Raw genomic sequence first — 17279 nt, forward strand, 5'->3', positions numbered from 1 at the left:
CAACGTCTCACAACCCTATGGGCCTTCACGGCCTGTTACAGGGATAGCTTTACTTTTTTTTTTTTTTTTACTTTTTTATATATATTTTGTAATGATGTTACTCGGTTTATTTGCCGTAGTCTCAATAATTGGTGCATTCTGAAATTTAAATTTTGTGCTTAGAAAATTCTTTGCCAGGGAACACTTCCCAGAGGATTTGTCTTCTGTTTCTAATGTTACTTTTGCAAGAAGTTCTGTGGGATTGGAATGCATGTAAGGGTTATCATCTTTTAGTTCTGGGCCACAGTTTCTGGATGTTGACTTTTGTTCCTTAGATTGTAATTGAATTTGGTCAGAATATGGGAATCCTTGGCCGGTCACGGTAGCCGAGCGGTCTAAGGCATGCACTGTCTTCGCTCGCTCGGAAGCCGGGATCGTGGGTTCGAATCCTACTCAGAGCATGGATGTTTAATGTTTGTGTATGTGCGTTTTTCTGTGTTTGTGTACAGGTAGAGGCCTTGCGACGAGCTGATCACCCGCCCAAGGAGTCTTACCGAATGTTTAAGATCTAGTAAACCGAAGTGAAACGGAAAGTTTCATGGAGGTAGGCCTAGGCCCAAATTGGGGCTCTAGCGCCACAGAAAGAAAGATGGGAATCCTTGGGTTTCTGTGAATGGTTTTGTTGGTTGATATAATCTAAATATTTCATGTTTTATGCATGCATTTATATTGCAGCAGAATCTTTACATTGATGATTATGTGTTATATAAAAAAGAATTTTATTTCCATATGTGCTGCTTACATACCCTCAACAAATATCAAATATGCAATGAATATATTGGCCACCATCATCATTGGCCTTAAGAACTTTGAAGGTGGGATCATGGTTATGTGTGTGTATATTACTCAACTCCATCAGCTTCTTAGGAAAAGCCTTGTATAGTATGTGTGTGTATGTGTGTGTGTGGGGGGGGGCTAGAACCTTTTTCAAGCACATAGTGTTTTGTGTAGTGAATCATAATAGGCATTACAATAACCATAAATAAATATGGAATGTATAATGCAGTTAATGTAATAGGTATATAAGGAGGTTGCAACCTCTTGAAGAGACATGACTTTTTACAAGTTACAGTAATGGCTTGAAACATTAACCTCGCATCCAATTCTGGTGAAGGTGCGTATGTGTCACTTTTGTAGATGGAGGATTTTTAATGTGTGGACCGGGTCCATGGCTCTGCACTTCACGGCATCCCGTATGCCACTTGCTGGAAGGCGCATACGAATTTTGCCAGTGAATCAGCATGCCTGATGGCCGATAACACTTGGAATGAAGGGAAGTAAATAGCTCGTGGACAGCTTGATAACATTATGTTACACAGTGAGTAGTGTGGAAGTTTATGATTTGGCAGCAGTAGGCAGCAGTTATCAGCTCCATTAGCCATTAGCTACAGTTAGTCCGCAGTGCGGTAAGTCATGGTGCCATATACTATAGAGCAACATGAATTTCTCTATGTCATCCATGTGAAATACGGATCCGCTAAGAAGTGTCGTCGAAAATTGCGACGTAAATTTCGCGAGGAAAGAGTTCCCAGCAGACAAACAGTTCACAATTTGGTGAATAAACTTAGGACAACGGAACTCTTAATGGACAAGAAACAAAAATATAAACGTCGAGTGCTTACTGAGGAGAAGTTAGATGCCATAAGGGCATCACTGAATCGTCTAGCTCAAGAGACTGGAGTGTCGAAGTCTAGTGCAAGGAGGATTGTTGTACCTGTGATTTTTAATGAAACAGTTAATTGCAAAAAGTATCTACGTCTAGAGAGGACAGCATTTTCAACACCTCTTGTGATCTGTGAATTGCACCTACTTCATTCTGAACGTTACCGGCCATCAGACATGCTGATTCATCGGTAAAATTTGTATGCGCCTCGCAGCAAGCGGCGCACCGTCTGCCGTGAAGCGCAGAGGCGTGGACCCTGTCCGCACACTAAAATATCTCGCTGTATTAAATTTTATTCCTAGGATATGACATAGCTGGAGATCCCTCTTCTGTTGCCAGTAAGATTTTATGCTTCGTCATGTACAAACTGAATCAGCCTCATATGCATACTTCAGAATATCCCCCTTTCCTGCACAGTTATTTTCCTACAATGATGTGAGTGCACCTGCTGGTGGAGTGCTGTTGTGTCATGTGCACTTGGAGGTGACTACCGGCATAAAGTTATTATGTATCATTGTAGCACTCCCAGAATTATAGCTTAACATTTGGACAAAGGGTGCCATTAATAAATTCTCAACAGTTTAAGTCCTGGAGTATAATTATAATGTACATATAGTAAATATTAAAATGAAGTAGTTAAATTGTATACATGTCTTACAAAAGGAGGGAAAAAATATTTACTGCCCAGAGGTAAGGGGAAGGCCAAATAATGGATAAAAGAGGATAAATAAACAAGGTATAGACAAATTAATAGATACGGTGTCACACTGTGACTCTCCTTGGCTACGATCTCAGATACTCGCACTTATATAATGTGAGATTCAGTACTAGTGTTAGAGGATGAAATATCAGAAATGTAATGCAAAGCTTTCAAGTCCATGAATAAAACCATGTCTTGTACACTTATTGAAATTTTGGACATTATCCGTCATCCTTTAGGAGCCGGGGTAGCGTAGTCGGTATAGCGGCTGGCTACGGGCTGGACAACTGAGCGGTCGGGGTTCGAGTCCCGGTAGGGTCAAGGATTTTCTCCTCTCCAAATAGTCGAGATCGGCTGTGGGATCCACCCAATCTCCTATCCAATGGTCACCTGGGGCTTTTCCCCGGGGTAAAGCGGCAAGGGCGTGAAGCTGACCTCTCACCTCCAGCTAGTGCTGAGGTCAAGAAAATGTGGATATTTACATCCCCACTGTCTTCAGACTGGTGTAGGGTCTGGCGTTATCGGGTTGCAGAAGAAAGGTTGTCTTCTTCTCTAGCCTGACTCTGGAAATTCGGGTCTTCAGCGTAGTCAGCGTCATGATGTAATGGTCAGAGTTGATGGTTTGTCCGGGTCCCAGGAATTCCAGCTGGATCACGCCTTTGCTATCCCAGAAGACCATGCACATTTTACCCGCTGAACTTTTTCTTTGATGGGAAATTCGCATGTCGCTACTCCATGGAGTGTCATTTTGATTCTGGCTCGTAATGGTGACACCACGTCTCGTCACCGGTGATGATGCGGTCCAGGAATGTCACCTTCAGCTTCGTAATGGTTCAGCAGGTCCTGACAGAGTTGCATTCTGTGGCCGTTATGTTCCTGTGTGACCATCCGTGGGACCCACCTGGCACAAACTTTGCGATATTCCAACGTTGCCAACATCGTTTCTAATGCATTGAAGCCAATATTCAGCTCCGTACACAGTTCCCTGGTCATAATCCTCCGATTCGCGCTGATGAGCTGATCGAGGCGCTCTCCATTTCGTGGGCCGACAGCTGTGCAGGGTCGCCCAGAACGTGGCCTGCCTCTCACATCGCTGTCGCTACTGCTGAAACGCACCACCCACCGCCTCACTGTGCCCATATCCACTCTTTGGTTTCCGTAAACGTTCAGCAAGCGTCGTTGAATGTCAGTGGGTGTAATTTTTTTCCGCGTGGAGGAATTCAATGACCTTTGCTTCGTGCGCACTTCCATGTCACACGCCATTTTGCCAGACTGCCCCTCTGCTCCTGTCAGATGCACGGCAACAAAACTTACGAACTTTTGGCGGGAAGTTTCAACCTCTACTGCCGCACCACCAGCATCGTGGGACAACATAATAAAATAGAAGTCGTTAATTTCAGGGCGCCCTTCGTAGATATATAGACGTGGCCCTGCTCCCAGGAACATAGCTCAAACCCCATGAGATATTATTTATTCCAAATTAGCACTTTTATCGAAATGACGGAACTGCCGTTGCAGTGAGAAACGGCGTTCCCCACAACCATGTAGACCTGCCTCCGCTTGTTTCAATTCAAGCCACAAGGGTTTACATACTGATTGGTAATAGTGAAGTGTAACTTGCAGTAGTCTGTAAGTCACCAGGCCATCCCTGGAATGATACAGACATCACTGAGCTCTTGAGCTGTAGACATAAGTCACTACTGGCAAGAGATCTAAATGCTAAACATTCATTTTGGAATAGCATAGTTTTCAACCTTTCAGGCACAAAACTACAGAATTTACTGCACATAAATGAGTTTAAAATTTCAGCAGTGGATCACCAAAAGCATTGGATAGATGGTCTATAGAAAGGCACTCGATTGGTGGGAAATTTAAGTAGGGAACTGTGAAGTCACACGTCAAAGTCTGTGGCTATTTGCGAAAATGCTTATGGAAAGGATGGATCAAAGACACCAACCGCTCTTTATTGACCTTTATGAATAATGTGTCACCTGAATGAGAAAGTCAGCATGATTGCGGATTGTGTTGGAAACCAGTTCACATCTCATGTCCTGTGTGACGAAAACCATTAGCAACAGGTGGAGACTAGAGTCAAAGCTCTGCTTGCATCTATAGGTGACACTCTGTTGGGAAAAGTAAGACCTTGTCACATATATAAATTAGTACATTCATTGAAATTGAGAAAGGCTTATGGACTAGATGGTATTCCAAATGAATGCATAAGGTATCTTCCAAGAAGACCACTGGTACATCTGACACATTTATTTTATCACTGCCTTCAGCTGGCCCATTTTTCAAAGCCCTGGAAGGAAACAAAAGTTATAACGTTACCAAAACATGCTAAGGATCCAAAATTCCCCCCAAATTTATGTCCAATTAGCCTCTTGTCTGCAACAGACAGGCTATTCAAGAAAGTTATTCTGAAAATAGTCCATGGCCTGCTGAATGCAAGCCAGTTTGGTTTCTATGTCTGTCATAGCACAACACTTCAATGTATAAGGCTTATGGACCATGTCACCTTAACTTTCATGAATAACATGTCTGCAAGTGCTGTATTCTTGGATATTGGAAAGGCCTTTGATACAACATGGCACCTCGGCTTGCTATATAAATTATTAGAATTAAAATTTTCTATCAGTCTAATAAGGCTTATTAGCTCCTTTCTTTCTCAGAGAAAATTCAGAGTTTCGGTCAAAGGTGAAATGTCTTCACAAAGGGATACACAACCAGGGGTGCCACAAGGTTCCATCTGTTCCCCACACTGTACATTCCATATATAAATGATATGCCCAAAAATGCCTGGTGTCTGTTTAGGTCTCTTTGCTGATGCGACAGACCACTAAGAGATTTATGTTCTCAGAAAGTTGCAGAGATGTCTCACTGCTATTAAGACATGGTGTGAGTGCTGGAACATAGAAATCAGTGAAGATAAGACTCAGGCCATCTACTTTTCTCATAGACTTAGGTCCCCCTGAGGCTCATATTACATTGAATGGATGAAATATCCCCTTTGTAATCTTTAATAAGAGGATTACATGTAGACTGCGCATAGAAGTGTTTGAAGCCAAGGCCTTCAGAACATTTATTAGTATCTACTCTCTATTCAAAAGTCAGCATTTAAGCACCAGCATTAAACTATCCCTCTGTAAGGCACTGATTGGATCAGTGATGATATATGTTTGTCTCCACTGGGAATTAGTGGCAGACACCTACCTCTTAAAATTGCAGTGCCTGCAAAACAAGGTTCTGTGCAACATTGGAAACATTCCAAGGTGCACACCAGTCACAATTTGCACATGGCTTTCAACCATCCCTATATATACATTTATATAATAAAATTGTGCAAGCAACTAGCAGAAGTCATACCAAATCATGAGAATGAACATGTTCACAGTATAGGACAAGGCAAAGCGCGCTCACTCACTCCCTCACTCACTCACTCACTCACTCACTCACTCACTATCTGAGCTGCACCCTTCTTGAGAAGCTGCCAGTTCTGCAGCTACTCAAGAACTTCCCAGCATTTTATGGAACCCGTAGGTTCATTACTGTATTCCCAAGAGCCCTCCATGGGTCCCTATCCAAAGCCAGATCAATCCAATCCATACCATCCCATCCTATCTCTCTAAGATCCATTTTAATATTGTCCACCCACCTACGCCTTGGTCTTCCAAATTGTCTCCTTCCTTGCAGCTTTCCCACTAATATCCTATATGAATTCCTCCTCCCCCATTCGTGCTACATGTCCTGCCCACCTCATCCTCCTTCACTTTATCATTCTAATTATACTTGTAGAAGAGTACAAGTTATGAAGCTCCTCATTATGCAGTTTTCTTCAACCTACTGTCACTTCATCTCTCTTTGGTCCAAATATTCTCCTCAGAACCCTTTTCTCAAACACCGCCAGTCTGTGTTCAGACGTAGAAAATATAAGAGGCTTAAACTTGGTGGTGGTTAAGTTTACAACCATTCAAGTGACTATGCTGCTGTTGTAGCATAATATATGTAAGGTAGGCATGATCTGCTTTGTAAGGTCTGTACTGACAAAGGACTTTTATTTAGTGCAAAAAGAAGTATTTTCAGTAACATGAGATATGTGTGATACATACACTTGATGATAGGGCAAGCATATTCATAAGAGGCAAACCTATCTTCTCGTCATAGAGGTGTTACGTGAGAACAATGACCGCAGGTTTGAATACCTCCACCGTATTCCTGCGAGTCATAAGAGGCGACAGAAAGGGAGCCCAGTGCCGGGCATATAACCGGACCATCCCATTCCTGGAGGATATAAATATGGGGACCTGGCCCTTCAGGTTGTTGGAGTGTCAAATCTGAGGCAGTAAAATATGGTTAAGAGTCCTGCAGGACTTGGACCTGAGAATGATTGCTCTAGCGAGGGCCAGCAGAAATTGTAAATGATGGACACTTTTGTTCATCAGAGAACATGGAATTTTTTCAATTGACCTAATCCTTCCAGCCATACTATGGCCCTGGGGTTGGCTCAGCCTCTAACAGAAATGAGTACCAGGAATTAATTAAATTAAATAATTTTCCTGGGTAGTAAAGCGCTGCCGGCGCATAAAGCTGACAACCTTACCACCATCTTTGAGCCGATTGTCTAGATAATGTGGGACCCTCAACGTCTCACAACCCTATTGGCCTTCACGGCCTGTTACAGGGATACCTTTACTTTTTTTTACCTGTATATTGTTCATACATTTAGCTCATTGTCTTTTTGACTGTATGCATATACAAATAGAACTACTACTCTTTGCATAACAAGGATTGTGGGATGAAATTGTGTTTATTATTGTAGCAGGCTTGAGATTAAAATATTTTCTCCTTGCTGTGCCAGGGGTGAAATTAGTCTATACCACTGTACATTTTCATTTCAAACACTTTTAAGTGACTCCTGAGCTTGTGCATCATCAGCTTTGGTTGAAAGAATGAAGAAGAGTTTTAACACTTCATGGATTTTATACCCCATAATGCTAATAACCCTTTTAATTTCTATTACTGTTTTGTTTCATTATAATATTTTCATTTGTTCAGAGTTGAAATGAAAGGGATGTATGATGAAAGTGTTTTCCCAGTTTCTGTGTATAAACATACTGTGGATGTCACTTAGGCATCATTCCATTCTGTTCACAAGAATAAAGTACAGTACTTCACAGTATATTAAACTCTTAATTTCTCTGTAGGTAACCAAAGATGGTTGTGAGTGATGCAAGTATACACAATATTATGGGGGGAATGGAGAGCACGGCGGGAGTACGACTTCATAATCACCGACGGAAGCTCAAGCAGAGGTAAGGTTGCGTTGTGAAAAATCCTGTTACTCAAATTCTGAATCAGCCTTTTCCTTTCCCATTTTGCGTAACTTATTTCTTTTATCAGTTCATGAATAGGAAATGGTACTGGTGATTTTGTAAGTTGTTTATGTGATATTAGTTGAAGAGAATTAGTCAGAAACTTGAAATGAAATAATGTGTGGATTCGTTCATTTAGTTCATAAAATTGGAGCTCCTGATTTTGTTTTAATGAAACGTTCTTCAGATGTTACAGTTGAGTTTGTAACAGCCGTTTATATCCAGGAGTTGCTGGGTTGAAATTCTGGCCTGGTGACTGGATCCCTGACTGAGGATTTTTGTGGTTTTCCTATGTCCCTCCAGGCAAATGGTATGGTAGTACCTCATATTAGGGCATGACTGCTTCCTTCCACATCCTTTCAGATTCATTATTTGTTCCTCATCCAGCCATTTGCAACTATATAATCTAAGCTGTTGTGAGCGTTGCTAAAGAAATAATATATAAAGTGAACCAATAAATATGTGAGATTCTCACAGTAGTGATTATGAAGAGTACACTCTTCTGGGGCAACATCCCAGAAGACAGTAGTCTTGAAGTAAATAACTCACAACTGTCACTAATAGATCCTAAAGGGTTCTGATGATGGTGTATAACACTCAGGATTAGATTAGTCCAGTGACTGAGGTTACCTCTTCCTAATGGACCCAACGAAGTAGGTGTTTCCCATCTGTCGTTTGAAATCAAGCAGATCCAATATCTGATACATTGTGTTCTTTAGAGTACTGGGTGCAAAAACCCAGTAATACTGTTCAGTCAAGTAATGTGCCTGAGGTAGTGAGCTTAAAATATTAAAAAAAAAGTTTCCTGGTTTCAAGTCACAGTTCTGATCTTTTATATGATTAGAACTAAAGATTACTGTTCTGATGTTTTTGTGTTAGAATTTGAATACTGGCGGTAATGCTGTAGAAGGTTAGATAGAAATGGAAGTCAGACATGTCAGGGTTGTCTTTAATGGGTGGTAAAAACCGTTGAATTTAACAATTTGTTCGTTATGCCAGGCTGCATAGATTTTAGACAGTGGAATATTTATTGCAAGATTGAGAATATTCTGGTATGATCTAAAATGCAGTAAATGGGCAGAACTTTCAAAATAAACAATTGCCATCTCTGGCTACAGTTTCCCCAGATAACGCCTCCATTTATTCCCTCTTATATATTAAACCATGATTTCACTTAGTAGGTACACTGTCAACAATAGCAGTTTGTTTTCAGCAAAGCTTGAGACTGCGGTGCCAACTGAAGCATAAATACCTCTCACTGCCACTTGGTGGTCCTCTCCATAACTGTGGTTGACTACTTCTGCATAATGACAGAATAAGGACAGAATAACAAGAGAATAGCCAAGCCTTAGGCTTTTACATAGATGTATTAATACCGTTATCAAGTTTTATGTCTCTACATATATATATGTGTGTGTGTGTAATTACAGAAGAAGTCTAATGTGTCTTTTGTCCTGAAGCAGAAAATCAACTCCACTTTCAGAATTGCTTGTTTGTCTGGGAGCTATCATGCTTGCTGCAGAAACTACAACATGTTGTAGTTGGTGTATTTTTGTAATGCCATTGTGCCCTTGCAGGAGCAGTTCCTATAGTTCTTTTTACCAATGTCTTGGAGAAGTGCCAGTCTATTGGCATCCATTCTTCTTGTTCTCAACATCATCCCTGATGAAGCTTGCTAACAAGCCAGAATAGTTACTGTGTTAATTAAAAATCTGTACAGGTTGTTGTCAATTAAAATGGGACTGACATTGAACTTTAATTGTAGGGATAACTGTGTAAGATGGAAAAGCTGTAATTTAAGCACTGGCATTGATTGTGTAAAGAATTTAGAAATTACAGTGCTGGTTTCCATTTTGTAATGTCTCACCTTATTTTGGAAACTTTATACTAGTGGATTGAGGGTATTCCATTCCTATGTCAAGGTATCTTGTTTGAATCCTGGCCAGGAGCTGGGCTTCATAATGCAAGCTTCTTATGAACTGTGTCAGTTACTGAAAGTTAACCATGGTTCTCTGTGAATGAAATGTTTGTCTTTGGACTGGACAGTACCTCTCACAAGAAGGGGTTCTTTCTTTGCCGCCTTCTCATTTCAGATTCAGTCTGGTATCAGTCCACTGGGTCTCTAATCCTTGTGGCAAATCAATTGGAGTGTGAAGCTGGATACTTACTTCTCCCTAGTGCTGAAGTTAAATGCTCTGTAGGCTACCTTGATGTGGTTCCTGGGTACAAGGATGGCCACCATTACCTTTTACCACCTGGGCAAATAAGTACCAGTAAATTTCTTAAAATAGCCACAAAAAATCCTTACCACCCATTCTACTTCTCATTGGAAGTTCTGTTATTGCTCATTAAGTGCTTACAGCTTCTGCATTTCATGTTTGTTCATTAATTGCCCAAAGAAATAATTTTGGAAATGCCAGTTAAGAAGTAAGTGGTCAGGCAGAAGAGATGAAATTGTTGTATATTTCAAAGTGTGTTTTGAAGATGTTGGCGTTATCTGAAAGTCTTCAGTTGATGTGGAGGGTTTGCAGACATTTCTTCTTTAGTACTGGAAGAGGTACACATGAACTGCTATACTTTGTTACAGTAATTGTTCTGTGTTTATTGGAGTAACCTCATTAAGATAAGCACATTACAGATTAAATTAAATAACCATGATCCCTTGCATTTAGAAAGAACTTCCTTAATCTGCGCAACCAGCTGAGTATCAAGTGACAGATGAAACCCTCAGCTTAAAGACTGAGGGTGTTATGATAAATGTACTTCCTGATCAGGACAGTCATACACTTTAGGGGTCAGTGACAGCTAAGAATGGATCAGTGGTGGAATGGTGATTATTAAGGGAAAACTGAAAATATTCCTGTTCCAGTATCACATGAATCTAATATGATGTCATTGGGGATTGAACCTGTGCGTCTGCAGTGAGAAGCCAGTGTCTTAACCACCTGAGCTACAGCATAGCCCTCATTGCATTTAAAATTAAAGTTATTTGTTTGAGCTGTGAAATCATTGTGGCTTACTTACACGTGCTGAATGAATGAAACTGAGTGCTGTACTGCTGAGATCTCTGTTTCCATTAAGAACTTCTATAAATCTTGTTTCAGATCATGTATGTTGAAATATGTTTATTATACTTATGTAATAGATAGGCTGGTAACCTGGCCCACTCAAAAATTTAAAATGCTAACATGCAAGTGATTCTTGTTATATGTGCTTTTGTTATCTGCTGTTTTATTTCAGTGTTATGAAGGGAGGACCATCAGTGTCCTATCTGTATCCATGGTAGAAGCTGTCACACTTGAAGAAGCTCCTGTGGAATTGCCTTCACCATCACATGTGCCCTCTGAATCATCTAACATTGTCAATCTAGCTACCCAGTAACTCCTCCAGCTAGCAATTTCCCATTTTACATGTTTTAAAATATATTTTAAGGAGTGCAACCCACATGTATGTGGGAGTGAGTCACTGGTACTTCTCAGAACTCAATGAGCATGATGGAATGTGTTCTATCTTAAGAAGAACCTTTAAGATGAGGAAGGAAATGCAGCTGATAAAGTGATATCACTACCAACTTTACTATAAGGAAATTAAACTTGGATAATTGAAGATAAACAGAATACACTCAGTAGGAATGCAATGCTTAAAATCGTTTAAAGGTTGCACTAGAAAAGAACAGATTAAGTCCAAAGATATTGGGAGTGAACTGAAAATGTGGTTAGTACAAAACAAAATAGAGGTACATAGGCAAAACTGGATAAACTGGGTAAACCATGTGGATAGGATGGCTGGTAGAAAATACCAATTCAGTGCTGTTACTGTGGGAACATATGCACCAAATATTTTCCTTATACAATTTTGAATGCCTTTTGTTGCAGGTTTGACATCATTAAGAAGCTTGGACAAGGAACATACGGAAAAGTTCAGCTAGGGATCAACAAAGAAACGGGACAAGAGGTAAATGCCTAACTGTCAGCTTTAGAACTAACATTTTCTATACATTTTTGTTCGTTGATTATGGTCATGGTGGTGGTTGTGGTTATAATGATAATGACAAATAATTAATTTGTTGATAGTGGTGCTAATTTCATCATTGATTATAATTTTGGCAGTGACAGCAGAAGAAACAGTATTACTTGTGTGATCTGTGACAGTTAAAAAAATAATATTATATAATTGTCATGCGAGGGAGTGTGACTGTAGATTGGGTTTGGAATGATGATTAGATTTATTAACAATTTACAGATCATAACTACAAGTAATTATAGCTCTGTTACTAATCTCTGCACTTCACAAGTCACTCCAGCACATCCTAAGCCTTTTCAGCCTGCTTTCACTAGTCTTTTCCTGGTAACGGATCTTAATAATGGGGAATCTTCAGCTTCTGTGCTCACTTTGTTACTGTCCAGCCTATATTCCACAACTGAACTCATGCTTCAGTTTGCTATCTCAGACTTTTGGTCGTCTCACACCAACCTCCCACTCTTCTCTTAACAGACTGACTTACAACTGACTATTGTTTGACTGGTGTCCTCGACAACCCCTTGGCACAGACTACACAGAAAATACAGTTTCCAAAAGTTCCTTTATTCTTGTGCCTGACTCTTGCTGTGGGAACCTGTTTGTTTTGCATTTGTTACCTAGTAACGGGTCTACACACTACAATATATATATATCTGAGAGTATTAGTGTTTCAGTCATGTGTTCCATCAATCTGCAAATAAAATTTCATTGTATACAAATTTTAAAACAAAATTCTACTCCTGAGAATTATACTAAAACTGAAATGTTAGTTTAACATTAAAAAATATTTAATTAAACCAATCAAGGCTATTTTACTCTTTGAAATATCAGCCAAATGTTCATTGTCTGTAATGCACTGTGACTTTATTGGCACATTTCCCAGGGAATTTGTCATACACCTTGCATTGATGAGTTGTGTTGTACATAACCAGAACACCTTGGATAGCGCATTAGGAATGATTTGGTGGGTGACCTGTTAGTAAATATTTACAGAGGTCTTAGTGGAGTAACAAGCCATCTGGTGTAGCAGATTTAATAGGACAGATCAAGTTTGATGTATGGCCCACATATTTTGGCCCCTTGTGGCTATCCTCAGACCACCTCTGTGGTCTAGCGGTCAGAGTTCCTGGCTACAGATCCAGAGGTCCGGGATTCCCAGCAGTGCCAGATTTTCTGAGAAGTAGTGGGCCTGGAATGGTGTCCACTCAGCCTCGTGAGTATAGTTGAGCTATTTCAAGGAAATAGCGGTTCTGGTCTAGAAAACCGAAATTAACGACTCTGGGGATTCATTGTGCTGACCACGCGACGTCCTCTATCCACTAAAGTTGACGCTAACTTTGCCAAAAAGCAGCGGTTGCTCGGTCAGTATAGTTCGCTTGCGGACTAAAACCACAGAGTATTTTTTTTTGTGGCTGTCCTCAGAGGCATGACAATAAAAGGAAATTTAACATTATAGTTGTTGTAGGTCTTAAAATTTGGTTTACAGTAAGTTATTTTTTTTTATAAATAGGTATTTCTTAGAGGTTTATACAGTAAAAGTATAGTTTATTATGTCCTCCTTTTATATGGCACAGAAACACTATAGCATGTCATATCTTCTGTTTTTAGCATGATGTTAGGCTCTTTGTGTTATTGTGTGTATACTGAACACACAAAAGCTACACACATTCAATGGGCCTATTAGATGTTTTTAATAAACAATAACACATAGCCTAACATCATGCAAAAACATGTGGCGTGCAGTAGTGCTTATCTTCTGTATATGAGGAACACCTAATGAACAGTACTCTTACTGTGAAGACTTAAGAAATACCTTTTTATAAAAATAGTATAACTTATAAGGAGCACGCAGTAGCGTAGTTGGTTGAGGCACTATGCCACAAGCCGGAAGGTCGCGGGTTCAAATCCCGATGAGGTCATTGGATTTTTTTCAGTTTACCCAATCCTTCCAGCTGCACTATGGCCCTGGAGTCAACTCAGCCTAACAGAAATGAGTACCAGGAGTATTCTTGAAATATTCTTGGGGGTAAAGGGTGGCCACCACGTAGGGCTGACAACCTTGCTGCCATCTATAAGCCGATTGTCTGGAAAATGTGGGAACCTCAACATCTCACAACTCTGTGGGCCTCCACGGCCTGTTACAGGGATACCTTTACTTTACTTTACTTTACTTTTTACTTTTAGTATAACTTATAACTGTGAATAACTGTCTTGCCTCTGAGGATGAACCCAAAGGATTGAAACACATAATACCATACATCTAATTTGATTAATTCTATTAATTTTTTTTTACACTGGATGGCTTATTAGTCCAGTAATTACTAAACATGTAACAGTAAAGATGTCATATACTAAAATTTCCGTAGTCATTTGCCTGTGGTAATTGCCTCTATTTATAAGTCATCCTTTGAGCGAGTATGGACAGTGAGCGTAATGCTCCCAGTAATAGAATCTGCCACAACTCAAGTAATATGTCCTTGCCAGCATTTATGGAAGGTCTTTTGCTGTTGATGCAAGTTTCATCAGTAAATAATACTTTTTGACTTATCTCCCACCTCATCGTGCATCTGCCTTAAGTATTTGCACAAAAAAATCGGTGGTAGCTCATCTTACAGCACCTATTTCCTCTCCACTGAATATTTTCAAGTGAAATCCATGTCATGTAAATCCTAAATAAGGAAGCAGTTTTGTCATGGTAATTTTTTTGTTTTATTACAACAGATGAGATCTTCAGACAAATATGTGTTTCTTTATGTGAAAGTTGTCAATTGTCATACAGATTACATTACTATCAAAGCTGTTAATATTGGCTAATTTCTTTGATGGTCTTTTTAATGGGGACACTAACATAACTTTCTGACTGAATTTCCTGCTCTTGTTTCACTATTTGGATTGTTCTTTTAGTCATGCTGCTGTAGGAAAAAAATCCCATTAATGGCTAGTTTGTTGTGACAGTATATTTTCACTCATCTTTGTATGATGCTACTAATAATGTTTAGTTTTTTTGCTTTAGATATAATGCTTTTCAGTCCATAATTGTCTTACATCTTGAGATTCTCCTGGTTCTCCTATTGAAGAAACTAATGTAATTTTGTTAAGTCCCATTGGGAATGTGATTCAATTTTAAGGGTTTGAAAGAAATTTTAAGAGCTGAGTTTAAAAAATTATTGTAGCTGGAGATTCTGGTTTTTCCCCGCTCTGTTAATCACTGCAACATGGCACCCCTGATGCAATACAAGATGTAATTCTCCCAGACCTTAAATGCATTTCACCAATTTTAGTACTTGTTTAGAACATTAATTGTGAATTTGAACTTCATACCATTCTTGAGCTTAACTTAGTTAGTTAGTTAGTTAGTTATTGGAGAGGGTGGGTTTCCCCATGCACTGAGACCAGTATTGGTCCATTGTGCTTTCCTCTATGATATTCTACCAGTCTCTATACCCTACCGATATTGGTGCATACCATCAGTCCTGACCGAACCAGCGAGTTCAGCCTCTACTGGCTTGGCGGTATCTATAATGCTTCCCCCATCTATCAGAGGCGTTAGAGACTACTGTTGGGTGGGAAATGGCCTTGAATTTGGCTCAGTGACCTCCTTTGGAGATATGAGGTTCTTTTCTGTGCTGTAAAGCTACGACACGGGACCCACGGCTTAAAGTCCCTCCCGGAGGACTTGTTCCCTGAATTTTTCCGCCCTTAAAAATTCCACGACCTCCACCGGGTTTGAACCCGCGTACCACGAGTCATGAGGTGGGAACGTTACCTCTAGACTACGGAGGCCGCTTTAAGCTTAACTTACTTGCTCTGTAATAGCCAAGTGTTGTAATTGTGAATTTGAATATCATACCATTCTTAAGCTTAACTTCCTTGCTCTGTAGCAGACAAGTGTTGATACAGAGATGAAGCCCCGAACTTTAAAGTTCAACAGTGTGACAGTGCTGCAGGTCAGGGCTGTCACATAACCTCTGGGAGCAGTGGTAGTCGAATAAAGAACAATGGTGCAATGATGATAAGCAGTGGAAAATTGAAGATTCTATGAGAAACATCTGTTCCAGTGCCACTTTGCTCACCATGAATGTCATATAAAGTAAACCAGCTTGAAACCAAGTCTTCTCAGTGAGACCCCAACATCTGACTGCAACATTTGGCATAGCTTTCATATCACTGTTTTCCTAAATCCTGTGTAGATGCATTATGCATTTCAGTTTATCATGCCAACTCCATCTGAGAGTGAACCTAATATATTATAATTTTCTTCTACTTGCTTTCATGAAATGTATTTTCTTATTCTGTGGCAGGTTGCCATCAAGACAATCAAGAAGGCAAAAATTGAGACTGAAGCAGATCTGGTGAGAATTCGACGTGAGATTCAGATAATGTCATCAGTTCAGCATCCAAATATAATCCATATATATGAAGGTGAATTTGTGTTTCTTGTTCAGTGAAGCTGCTATATAAAGTTATAATCTTATAAATGAACAGAGCATGGCAATGAGAATTTTAATGCTGTTTATGGTTTTCTTGCATTAAATTTATGAAATTAATTCTTGCTGAAGATGTATCTACACATGTGTCTTTTGGCGTGTTTTGCCTCCCATATTAGGTGGATGTCAGTTGGGGAAACTTTAAAAGTAGTTCAGGCAAACTTTGTTTCAAGTCTGTATTGGTTTGTAAAATCAAGTGAAACCTTTATCACCAAGCAGGTTTGTGTAATGGTAGTACTTTAGACTTGTGTTTGGAAGGTGCTCAGTTTGTACCTCACCCAGGACACCAGTTATCCTAACAGAATATTATTATGGTTTTCCTCCAGTCTGTCCAGGCAGATGTGGGGATAGTATCTGAATTATGCCACAACCACTTTCTTCTACATCCTTCCAAATGTATCATTCTTCAGTCATCCTGCCAGTTTGATGGTATTTAGTCTAGGTACTGACATCACTGTAAAATAAACTATTCTCACAAAAAAGAAGATGGAGGTGGAGAAAGGACTTTTTCATGTATCATGTTTCTCAAAAATAGTTCATTGTGCATATATATATATATATATATATATATATACAGGGTGTCCCAGGAGGAATGGACCAAAGTTCGGGAGGGTGTTCCTTATGTTAAAGTATGCCGATATAACCCAAAACACCTATGTCCAAAGTTGAACGGTTACGGAGATAATGGCCCGAGAAAAGTGTGGTCTTCTAGCGGGTCCACGCACTATACCTGTCAGCTGTGACTGTTATCTGTTTGTCCTTGAGTGCTGTGAGTCACACTATCCGTAATCCCATGTGCTACTTACAGAGGCTACAGTGTATGTTGCGTCAGCGTCGTGAATGGTTAGTAAATTACGTGTAGTTGTGCGATGTTGCTGAAATGCCTTTTGTGTTTTCACACGTTGAGTATTGTGATATGCATTTTGTGTATGGATTTTGCGGTGGCAATGCACGTGCTGCTGTTGAAGAGTACCAAAGGCGTTTTCCTGATCGAAGGA

At 39.9% G+C, this 17279-nt stretch overlaps 1 protein-coding gene across 2 annotated transcripts in view; it reads left to right on the forward strand.

Annotated features, from left to right (window-relative positions):
- Positions 1-17279, forward strand: part of LOC111865010 — a 97735-nt gene that overhangs the window by 12799 nt on the left and 67657 nt on the right. For both annotated transcript variants that reach the window (XM_023852694.2, XM_023852695.2), the window contains exons 2-4: positions 7607-7714; positions 11650-11728; positions 16096-16216. In XM_023852694.2, the coding sequence (XP_023708462.1) occupies positions 7617-7714; positions 11650-11728; positions 16096-16216 (298 nt within the window). In that variant the 5' untranslated portion in view covers positions 7607-7616. The remainder of the gene's footprint in view (positions 1-7606; positions 7715-11649; positions 11729-16095; positions 16217-17279) is intronic.

This window comes from Cryptotermes secundus, unplaced genomic scaffold, assembly GCF_002891405.2.
Source record: "Cryptotermes secundus unplaced genomic scaffold, Csec_1.0 scaffold766, whole genome shotgun sequence".
In the NCBI taxonomy this organism is placed as follows: domain Eukaryota; kingdom Metazoa; phylum Arthropoda; class Insecta; order Blattodea; family Kalotermitidae; genus Cryptotermes; species Cryptotermes secundus.